This window comes from Oncorhynchus clarkii, chromosome 4, assembly GCF_045791955.1.
Source record: "Oncorhynchus clarkii lewisi isolate Uvic-CL-2024 chromosome 4, UVic_Ocla_1.0, whole genome shotgun sequence".
Classification (NCBI taxonomy): Eukaryota; Metazoa; Chordata; class Actinopteri; order Salmoniformes; family Salmonidae; genus Oncorhynchus; species Oncorhynchus clarkii.
The window spans coordinates 37,532,341-37,544,447 of record NC_092150.1 but is presented as its reverse complement, the minus strand read 5'-3'; the positions used below and the strand labels follow the sequence as shown (position 1 = coordinate 37,544,447).

Here is a 12,107-nt window from a genome sequence, read left to right as displayed (position 1 = left end):
CTTTCTGTACTGTTGGTTTGGAATGGAAGGAAGGACGTGTGACAGATTTTATTTGTTACAGAGGGAACTCCAAGACACACACTACATGATCTTGGAAACTATCCAAGAACCGAGATGCAAAACTGAATGCAATTCACCTCTGTAGATTCCGATTTAGCAATTATTTGATTAACTGACGTACATGTATGTACCTTAGAGCACTAATCATGTTTGACATGGTATAGGATACCACTTCTCACATTCCTTTACTCTGTTATCCCCCTTTATCCTTTGCCTCAGTGTTACAAGCCTACTCTTGAGCGAGTGAAAGGGGAAATGTTCAGGCCCTACACAGATTATCTGCCTTTGCTCACCAATTCAATGGGTCAAAGCAACTTAATGTTTTCTCCATCTGAAAGAAAAAAAAAACGGAACTACTTGACTTCACAAATCAAAGCAGTGTTCTTAGTTTGTACATAGTGTAGTATTATTTACCCTCCTGATGTTGTACTTTTTCAATCATTTTTCAGTGTTTTCACAGTATTTGCTTGTTACCATGCATCTTGGAACAAACAACCTACATTTCAGAACGTAACTGAGATTGAAAAAGACGAATTAATCTTTACCTCGACCGGTTTTGTGTATGGTGGCTGACAACCCCACCAAATAAATAAACTGCGTTCTGTACTTGGCCACATGGCCCCTCTGAAACCGTTACGCTGTAGTTTGTAATGCCCCCATGACAATATAATTCTTTCAGGGTTCTTACTTGTAACATTTTTTTATTTTAAAGCTCTTGAATGATGAGATCACTAGAATGCCTCTGTCTGAACATCAGTGAAGTACGTGTTCTTTACATAATGTTCGATCATTGAAAGGGTTCATTTGATAGTGGTGTTTTAAGCCTACAAATATTGTAGGTTGTCTTGAACTGCAGGATTTGAGGTAAATTTGCACTTTAAAAAAGATGGTGATTGTCCACATTAGTAACAATTGACTCAACAAACATTAATATATATAATTGCTCTTTTAGAACTAATTAACAGTGTATTTCATCAATGTGCAACTGCTTTGTTTTTTTTTCTATTTTGCACCACCAAAACATTTTCCTTTAGGAGTAGGCTCTCTCTCGGGCCATTCATATACTTTAATTCCACGTCAAATTGCCCACCATATATTGTTTCATTTATCAGTGATGTATTCAAGTCAATCAAAGTATACTGCAATATTCCCAGACTGATATAAAAAGTGAGGTTATGGTCTTGTTAACATTCACTCACTGAATTGTGCTAGTAGTGTTATATTAAAGGTTGTACTGTATTGCAATGGGTAGTCTACGGTTACAATAGATTGTTTTGCTTTCAGACATATAGATATTTTTAAAAAGTCATGACTGCTGTGATGTTTCCTACCTCAACATATTTGATACCTGTATGCAAAGTGTATACTGTAGTTTTTCTTCTTCTAATTTCTAGGGCCAATGATGGGCATGTCACAATGTTGTCCATCAGTGCATCATCAATACTTTTATTATTAGCTTCAAATTGATTGATCATTGAAATGAGAAATGGATTCTAAAGTACTGTGTTCACTCCATGAGTTAGCTATCTAATTTGTGAGATGTAGAACTAGAGAAAGTGAACTTATTGATTCACACAGCACAGGAACTTGAGATTTTGCCTTTGAAGAGAAAGAGAAGACTATGAATATAACCATAAACACTAGTAATACGATGCCTCACTTAAGTGTGGAGGAAATGGCCTAATTTTAATTTCAAAGGCCTTCAAAAAGTCAGTCAAGTAGTATCTATCATAGGCAGCCATCTTGCAGACGTTCAGTAACAAATTAATTCCCTTGCTCAAATATATTATAGTCCGAAAGGCTGTGGATTGTCTGTATTTATGTCAATCAAATGTTGCTTTGTGTATTATTGCATACATTTAGCTTCAATGTTGGTGATGAAATCTGCTGTAAATGTCTGCTCATTTAACTCAATGACATGATACCATATGTGCTACTTGCTTGCAAGAGCTAGCTAGCTATTGTACTGTATTTGTTCCATGATCAGGGTGTAACAGTGAATCAATGAGACAGTAATGTCAACTGCCTCAGTGTGAACACTAACTGTATGTATTTTAGAATCAAACACATTGAAAATAGTAATGTGCTATACAGCAGTGGTGGAAAAAGTACCCCATCCCTTCTGCCTCTGATCTGGTGCACACTCCTGACACTCAGACATAATTGACAAAAGATGCATTTGTGTTTAGTGAGTCCCCCAGATCAGAGGCAGATCTTGATAACTGTGTGAATTGGACCATTTTTCTGTCCTGCTAAGCATTTAAAATGTAATGAGTACTTCTGGAGTAAAAATTACATTATTTTCTTTAGGAATGTAGTGAAGTAAAAGTTGTCAAAAATATAAATAGTAAAGTACAGATACCTCAAAAACCGACTTAAGTAGTACTTTAAAGTATTTTTACTTAAGTACTTTACACCACTGCTATACAGTATGTGAAGAATGAGGCCTTTGACACATAGCTCAGGCATTGTTGTACATGGCTCTAGCATGGAAGAGACCTGTGATGAGAGAGGAATAAATAGTATGACTATAACCAAAACTGTTACCAGACCAACAAGTAAAACAGAAAACCAGGTTACCTATCAAGTTGTGATGACCATGACTTTACTGGTTTACCTGAAAGTTGAAATTATTAAACAGTAAAAAGTAGGGCTAGATTTTCTGGTTGACACACCTGGATATGACTACATGAATACAAGAGCATTCATAACTGTATTATAATGTACATGTGTTATCAAACAGGTTGTGTATCAAGAAACTGCAATCAAATAATGAAATAAAGTTTTTGTACTATGTATGCTATGTGTATGTGCTTTCTTTACGAGATTCAGAGATGGAGAAAACAATAGAATTGGATTGCCAGTAATATGGAATATGCAGAATAGAATAATATAAAAGATCAGTGAAACCCAATCATGAAATAACATGATGTTTTAGTCATGGAAAGATCGATCTATTACTTTGGTTTAAGTGACATCGCTGGTTAAAATCAGAGATCGTTTTGAGGAGATGGAGAAACTCAATTAGAAATCATATTAACGTTGCCCACGCGTCGTCAATGGGCTGCGCGCTGCATTCTGGGATTCCGGGACAAGGAGTGCACGTCTTCAAGCAGTAAATGGGAGTCAATTGGGCGCTTGCGCAAAAACACAACATTAGCATGTATTACGTCAACAATAACTACAATATTTCTAATATTTTCCGAGATTTGAGATAAGGAACTTGTTTTCTGTAAAATAATATAGCTTTAAAATCGTGACATTGCGTACTTTCGAAGAAAATAGGCAAGGAATTGCGTGACGATTCTCTTAGCAACCGCCTGACACAGCATAACCACGGGAACGCGATTGGTTAACAGTCGGCTGGGTGGGGCGTAATACGTCTCTATTCTCGGCTGGTGGGATTCCTATTTCCTCCATTCTAAGTATCTGCTCAAATCCACATGCTGCGTTCAAAACAACTGGGAACATGGAAATCTCTGACTTCCGACCTCAGTTCGTTCAAACCAACTGGGAACTTGGAATAAAACTCCGACTCTGAAAAATATTTTTGAACTCGGAATTTGCAACTCGGTGCTATTTCTAGAGCTCGGACTTTACGACCAGAAGATCACTGACGTCATGATTTGACCACATATTGTTCCATGTAACCAGTTGTTTTGAACGCAGCAACACACGGCTGATCCTGACATCATTGCAGAAATATTGGAGGTGGTAGGTGTGGTGAAGTTCTCGGAGCTGGAGGCTTGCACCGAGGGCCAGGTTAAAGATGAGTCTGTGGCAGTCGGAGTGAAGTTTTTGGAAAAAGTGGACCCTTGCCTTTTGAATGATACGTTTTTTCTACCAGGTAAGTTGACTGAGAACATGTTCTCATTTACAGCAATGACCTGGGGAATAGTTACAGGGGAGAGATGACTGAGCCAATTGTAAGTTGGGGATGATTAGGTGACTATGATGGTATGAGGTGCAGCTTGGGAATTTAACCAGGACACCAGGGTTAACACCCCTACAATAAGTGCCATGGGATCTTAATAAGTGCCATGACCTCAGAGAGCCTCGAAAGACAGCACCCTACACAGGGGAATTGGGATATTTTTTAGACTAGAGGAAAGAGTGCCCCCTACTGGCCCTCCAAAACCACTTCCAGCAGCATCTTGTCTTCAATCCAGGGACTGACCAGGACCAACCCTGCTTAGCTTCAGAAGCAAGCCAGCAGTGGGATGCAGGGTGGTATGCTGCTGGAATACCACCCTGTGGTGTCAGGGTGGGTGAAAACAGAGTTGAGTGCTGTGGAATCGGTGAAGGTAACCAGAAGTGGTGTTGTAATAATTGTTTGTCTTTTTGCTGGTCAGACGGCGCAGGCGCTCTGTGTTCAAGGAATGGGGGCAAGAAAAGTGCTCTCAAGAAAAGTGCACCATTGAAAGGAGTGAATACTGGGGTAGCGGTAACTGTGAAAGCTGACCAACTAAAGGGGAAGATTCCCAGTGTTTGATGCTCGTTGTTTGGTGCGACGCAGGCATTGTGGCATGAGTGTTGAAACAGAAGTCATTATCTAACACTCCGGTGTTAATGCTAAATTGTAATTATTTCGCCATTATGGTATATTTATTGCCTTACCTCCCTAATCTTACTACATTTACACATACTGTATATAGATAATTTTTATTTTGTTTTATTGACTGTATGTTTGTTTATCCCATGTGTATCTGTGCTGTTGTTTTTGTCGCACTGCTTTGTCTGCTTTATCTTGGCCAGGTCGCAGTTGTAAATGAGAACTTGTTCTCAACTTGCCTACCTGGTTAAATAAAGGTGAAATAAAAAAATGTATTGGTTGCCAACCTCATCTGTTAAACCTCATCGAAGAAGATGACATCACTGCAATGCGACAACTCGTATGAGATCACAGAGAAGCGCCCCCTCACGCATGCGCGTTCAGATTTTCTAAAATACCCTCAAGGAAGCAGTGTGCTTTCGTTGATTCTCAAGGACCGCGCAAACACTGAATTTGCAGTTTATAATGTCAACGAGTGACTTTTATTTGAGATATTATGTCGGGCACAAGGGAAAGTTTGGACACGAGTTCTTGGAATTTGAGTTTAGACCAGACGGTAAGTTAGGCGGCAATTTGACTAATTAGCAACATTAGCCAGCTAGCTAAGCATGCAAACGACTGCTTGCTAGCGGCATTTCCTAATTGATTTTTATCGCAATTAGCTAGTTTTTGTATTCGTGTGTTCAGTTATAACATGATCTCAGAAATACTTCAGTTGCATAGTTAACCATTACCTCACTCATTTATTGTATCCAGCTAGCTATGTAGCTGGTTAGCAAACTAATGTATCCAAAATGCTTGATTAGTTTACAGTAGGTTTAAAAACTTCTGTGAACTAACTACTATTCAACAATAGCAGTGTATCAGCATTCACTACAAACGTGACGATAACGCAATAAATGTAACTATCTTTTCAGGTAAGCTGAGATACGCGAACAACAGCAACTACAAGAATGATGTCATGATCAGGAAAGAGGTAACTTATCAAACTTACACTGAACAAAGATATAAACGCAACATGAAACAATTTAAAAGATTTTACGGAGTTAGAGTTCATATAAGGAAATCAGTAAATTCCTTAGGCCCTTATCTATGGATTTCACATAGCTGCGAATACAGATTTGTATCGATCACAGAAACCTTTAAAAAAGGTAGAGGCATGGCTCAGAACTAGTCAGTAGCTGATGACTGCCATTTTGCAGCGCGATACATCTCCTTCGCATAGAGTTGATTAGGCTGTTGATTGTGGCCTGTGGAATGTTGTCCCACTCTTCAATCTCTGTGCGAAGTTGTTAGATATTGGTGGGGACTGGAACATGCTGTCGTACATGTTGACCCAGAGCATCCCAAAAATGCTCAATAGGTGACATGTCTGGTGAGTATGCAGGCCATGGAAGAGCTGGGACATGTTAAGCTTCCAAGAATTGTGTACAGATCCTTGCTACATGGGGCCGTTCGCTATCATGGAGAAACATGAGGTGATTGTGTCGGATGAATGGCACGACAATGGGCCTCAACATCTCATCACGGTATCTCTGTGCATACACATTGCCATTGATAAAATGTAATTGTGTTCATTGTCTGTAGTTGATTCCCGCCCATACCATAACCCCGCCACCACCATAGGGCAATCTGTTCATAAAGTTGACATCAGCAAAACGCTTGCCCACACAACGCCATATATGCTGTCTGCCATCTGCCCGGTACAGTTGAAACCAGGATTCATCTGTGAAGCGCAACACTTCTCCAGTTGCCAACTGAAGTTGGTTATGACACCGAACTGCAGTCAGCTCAAGGCCCTGGTGAAGACAACTAGTACGCACATGAGCTTCACTGAGACGGTTTCAGACAGTTTGTGCAGAAATTCTTCGGTTGTGCAAACCCAGTTTCATCAGCTGTCAATGGCTGGTCTGACAATCCTGCAGGTGTAGAAGTTGGCTTTCGAGGTCCTGGGCTGGTGTGGTTACACGTGGTCTGCGGTTGTTAGGCTAGTTGGACCTACAAACATTTTTCTAAAATGACAAAGGAGGTGGTTTGTGGTTGAGAAATGCACATTAAATTCTCTGCAAAAGTTCTGGTGGACATTCCTGTCGTCAGCATGCCATTTGCATGCTCCCTCAACTTGAGACATCTGTGGCATTGTGTTGTGATAACTGCACATTTTAGTGGTATTTTATTATTCCCAGCACAAGGTGCATCTGTGTAATGATCATGCTGTTTAATCAGCTTTTTGATATGCCACACCTGTCACGTGGATGGATTATCTTGGCAAATGAGGAATGCTCACTAAGAGATGCAAACAAATTTGTGCACAACATTTGAGAAATAAGCTTTTTTGTGCCTATGGAACGATTCTTGAATTTTTTATTTTAACTAATGAAACATGGGAACAACACTATACATGTAGCTTCTTTTTTTCTTTCGTGTTTAAAGGATTTCTTGGTTACATTGATCAGTGTATGGCCCATCAATCCAATTTATATGTGGGATGCTGCTTAAAACGATTGAAAATGCCATCAAAACCTTATTGGGATTGTTCTCCACTACAGGCGTACGTACACAAAAGTGTGATGGAGGAACTGAAGAGGATCATAGATGACAGTGAGATCACCAAGGAAGATGATGCACTGTGGCCACCCCCAGACAGAGTGGGCAGACAGGTCTGTCCATTCACTCACACATACCTAAATAAACACTGCTACTTGTAAAAGCATGGTGTATGTTGAGGAAAGCAGAGCGTCTCCTACTTATTGTGCTCTTGGTAATGTCTAGCCACGCCTGTTTACTTAGTGATTTTAGCCCTCATGGGGTTGTGACCTCGGTCCTCATCAGACTTAAACAAATCTGTCCAACAAAATAAATGTAACCGGTGTTCAATTCTGACCCTTTCAGCACAAGATGGGACCTGGGCATAACCCCAGAAAGTTACAATGATTTAGTAAAAGTTATTTTATTCGTGGCTTGAATTACTAATCGTGTCTGGGGAGAGTTAACTTTTCTGAACTCTTAGGAGCTGGAGATCGTCATTGGGGATGAGCACATTTCCTTCACAACTTCCAAGATTGGTTCCTTGATTGATGTCAACCAGTCGAAGTAAGTAATAATACTACCTCAAATGATCTGGGAATTCTTGGAAGGATATATTCCTCCAATTTCCTATTTGACCCCTAGCCTCTATTTAGTAGACACTGAAGATTTGAAGATATAAGCAGAATAGTGTAAATTATACCTAGCTTACACCTATGTAATGCTCTCAGTTCTGCATAGTGGGGTTGATGTGGAATTGGGGGCCAGCTTCCTAAAAACAAGTTGTGTTTTCCAGGGACCCAGAAGGCCTCCGCGTGTTCTACTACCTGGTCCAGGATCTGAAATGTCTTGTCTTCAGTCTCATCGGGTTACACTTCAAGATCAAGCCCATCTAAGAGGAGTGGATGTTTTTTTCTCTGTTGGAAAATGTTTTATGTTTGCGCCGATTACAACATTTGTACATTTGCTTTTGGTTGATCTGTTCTTTTTTAAATTTTAAATAAATGATTGGAAAAATGGCATGTTTTAATAGCCTTGGTTATCTATACATTTTTAAAGTTACTTACTGGAAGCCATAGCTGTGGTTTGGTTGATCTTGGTAGTATGAAAAACAGGTTGGAGAATTGCACACTACACTCTGTTGCTCTTGTCATACAGAGGTCAGTTTATTTCAGCATTTAGCTGAGCACACATGAACAGGAAGTTGTTAAAGGTGGGCTGAACTTCCTGATTTGGCCTCTGTTTCAATTCTCATTAGGAAATGTGACTGAGAATGAGATTTTGTGTCCTTTGGTCTGGGTGTCACTTGAAAGTGTGTGTGTTCAAATATGGGAAGCGTTTGTATTTTCACTGCCAAAACAGTACACAGTCAGTCACCCTTCTAGATAACTTGAAACTGTCTAACCAGGTCTTGTCTGGTAGTAGCCTAGACCAGGGTTTCCCAAACTCGGCCCTGGGTGTACGTTCTGGATTTGTCCTAGCACTACACAGCTGGGGGTGGGGCGACTTAGACTTTGAATAGCCTATCTGTGGAGCTAGTTAAGGACCGTCAAATAATGCAATGTAAATGAGACTTCATGTTGTACACCTTTCTCTCAAATGCTTTTAATATTTGTATATGACTTTCTACCATTTATAGTTGGTTTGAGGTTAAGTCATTGACATTTGGAGCTATTGACATTTTAAAAAGTATAATTTACTGATCTCTATTTAGCTCCATAGGGATATCGAATGTCAAATCACGTGCAGCTGCGCACTGAATTGATGATTACTTGGGTGCTGCCAGCTGTGGGCAGGGTTGAAGTAAACCCAACCAAAGGAAAACTTACGGTACCCTTCATTCCATGACAAACCATATTTTCCTAATTGTCTTGCAAATTTCCGTTTAGGACTAGACTGATTTTCTGACAAATTCTATTTACACCTTGTAGTACATTTTGACACTAGAATAAATGTTTGACTCATTGATGCCACAGGCTGTTATAAACATGAAGTTGCTTATTACGTAGAAAACAATGCGGTCACCCCGCTTCTGTTTTGGTACAAAGCTGAGAGATGAGCCTGGAGAAATTAATAGACAGAGCTAGAGCTATGGATGCAAGGATGACCACCCATGGTATCAAAATGACCATGTTTTTAGGCTATACGGTATGTTTCAATTTACATGTTTAACAAACATTGCAGTAAAACAAGCTTGTATTTTAGATTATGGTGCAGTACGTATGACAGTTGAACTAAGCTCATGAGGCATTTCTAAGTTAAATTCAAGAATCAATGGGTATATTAATTCACAAGTCCAAAAATCTAGGTAGAAATGAAGAATTCCAGCTTTAATTAGTCTAGCCAAAATGTACAATGAGAAAATATGCATATACATTTGTCATTTTGTAAACCTTCTCTTTTACACTACCCCAGTAAAGTCGTATGTAATACATTACCAGTGAACATTCCATAAGGCATAGAAGGAAATACATTGCCTCTTAATAGCAAGGTCTGAGGTATTGCTTTAAAATGTTTTTCACATCACAAATCAAAGTGGAGATTATAAATTGTCATACAAACATGTGACAAAGCTTGCTACACAGCAAAAACGTTTTCAAGAACAAGGTGCTACTCTGAATATCATACATTATCGATATATTACTAGATTTATTTTCAATATCAAACTAAAGGTCTTTACATGAAGTCATTCATTTAAACGTACTGGCCTCCAATATAAAAGTTAGTATTGTTAGTATAAGGCTCTTGATAGATACATTGCAATGCCAGTTAGAAAGGGAAGAAACATTGGTTCGAACACACTTGGAGATTCCATTGTTCTTCTTTCAGAATTTATTTTATGGGTATTTTCTTGGGCATCTATTATGAATTTGATATGGACAGAACATTCATAGTTATCTACCTGACAGTATAGGAATATGCCCTCTACTGACCTATGCAGAGCTTGTGTTCTGCATCCCTTATTAATCCATACCATCACTTCAAACGCACACTCTACGCTTGAGGTAAAGTACCTTTAAAACCTGACATTCACCCCAATGTACTATACAACTGCAGTCAATCATCCCGTGGTGAATCCCAACTTCCACTACAGTCTAATTTTCACTTGATGTAAATGGGTGATAGGAGCTCCTCCTGGAAGTGATGGTGGTGTCTCGACTACTTTCCCTGCCCTATAGGGATGTTTCCAGCACCAACGGACGGGCCATGGTGCAGGTGGTTACCTCCCGGCCCCATCTCTGGCTGGCCCAATCCCGTCTGCCAGCTGCTCTCCAGAGCACATTTACCACTCACCCCATCACCCCACGGCTGGCATTTGGCCCAGGGGTTGATGACATTCTAGAGCAGACCGATAAGGTTCATAGGGACGAGAGACCCTGAGACGGTCCATGCCGCCTCCTCAGGCCCTGGGTCCAAGGCAGACGGACCGTCGCCACCTACCTGCACCCGAACGACGTTGGGGTCCCTCTCCTGCCCCATCGCCTCGTGCTAAGGGACGACAGCGGGGAGGGGCACAGCGTGAGGTGAAGCAGCCTGTTTTTTCCCACATGGGTCTTCCCCGGTTTTTGCAGAGGTACTGGGTAATTTATCCCTCACCGGGTTCCTATTCCTCCAAGCAGGTCATGACATAAGCTCTCTCAGGGCATCAGAACGGCTAGGTGGAACGGCTAATTGGGTTCTACTCCACTTACTTTGTGGTTCTAAAAAGAGACGGAAGGTTCTAACGGATTCTGGACCTCCGCAACCTCAATGGGTACTTGAAGGTACCGAGGTTCCACATACTATCCTCAGCCACGTGTTGCAGGCCGTGTCCAGGGACCAGGGGTTTGTGATGCTGGACCTGAGGGATGCATCCTTCCATGTTCCTGTTCACCCAGCTCATTGTCAGTACCTCCGATTCACATTCGAAGGGACAGCTTACGAATTTATGGTTCTTCCCCTCGGCCTCTGCTTGGCACCCTGCAATTTCACAAAGTGCATGGATGCTGTCCTGGCACCGCTCACATCCCGAGGATTGTTGATCATCAATTACGTGGACGATTGGCCGATTTGTGCCCCGACCAGGACCCAGGTCCTGTCAGACAGAGACATGCTCCTGACCCACATCGGCGGGCTGGGCATTACTATAAATGACAAGAAGAGTCATCTGACGCCCACCCAGAGGGTGACCTTCATTGGCATGGAACTGGACTCAGTCCTCATGAGAGCACGCCTGCCCACCAGAAGGGGTCAGGCTATCTTATCTTGCCTGTAGGGCTTACTGACGGCGGCCTCATTGCTGATTCCCCTAGGCCTGCTCCATCTCCGGCCTCGTCAATGGTGGTTCAACTCCCACCGGCTGCACCTGAAGCACCACCGTCACCGCCAGCTGCGGGTGACCGCACAGGGCCTCAGGGCATTGTTGAGGTGGCTCCTTTTTCTCAGGTGGGGTGGAGATGTTGAGGATGTGCCACCGGGAGCTGGTCAGCACAGACACCTCCCAGATCGGCTGTGGGGATGTGACCAAGGGCAGGTCGGCCAGTGGCTGTTGGCTACCCCCTTGGAGTGGCAGGTACATCAATACACTAGAGCTCTGAGCTGTACTGCTGGCCCTGCAGCCTTTCCTTCCACATCTGAAAGGAAGACATGTCCTGGTGAGAACAGACAACACCACAGTGGTGGCTTACAGGGTGGACTGAGATCCCACCGCTTCAATCTTATAGCATTGGAGCTCCTTCTCTGGGATCAGGGATGTCTAGCGTCTCTACGTACAACCTGACATCCTGAATGTGGCAGCGGATATGCTCTCGAGGCAAGGCCCGCCACCTTGGGACTGGAGCCTACATCCCCAGGCGGTGTAGCACCTGTGGGACAAGTTTGGGAGGGTGCAGATGGACCTGTTTGACTCCCTAGGCAATGCACACTGCCTCCTGTGGTACTCCATGTCAGAGCCACCAGGGCCTCTAGGCTTGGATGCTCTGGCTCATGA

General features: G+C 42.0%; 1 protein-coding gene across 1 annotated transcript; it reads left to right on the top strand.

Moving 5' to 3' along the window:
* The first annotated feature begins 4,986 nt into the window (after positions 1-4,986).
* On the top strand, positions 4,987-8,158 carry LOC139407686 (protein mago nashi homolog). The gene is made up of 5 exons (XM_071151534.1): positions 4,987-5,168; positions 5,530-5,588; positions 7,162-7,272; positions 7,623-7,705; positions 7,935-8,158. The coding sequence occupies exons 1-5, from the start codon at positions 5,078-5,080 to the stop codon at positions 8,032-8,034; spliced, it is 444 nt and encodes a 147-aa protein (XP_071007635.1). The 5' UTR covers positions 4,987-5,077; the 3' UTR covers positions 8,035-8,158.
* The last annotated feature ends 3,949 nt before the right edge of the window (positions 8,159-12,107 follow it).

Bases quoted from the DNA above. Each gene is read 5' to 3' on its own strand.
- LOC139407686 (XM_071151534.1), top strand. From the start codon at position 5,078: ATGTCAACGAGTGACTTTTATTTGAGATATTATGTCGGGCACAAGGGA. The intron at 7,273-7,622 runs GTCTGTCCATTC...CTGAACTCTTAG, and splicing joins CAGACAGAGTGGGCAGACAG to GAGCTGGAGATCGTCATTGG. The intron at 7,706-7,934 runs GTAAGTAATAAT...TGTGTTTTCCAG, and splicing joins ATTGATGTCAACCAGTCGAA to GGACCCAGAAGGCCTCCGCG.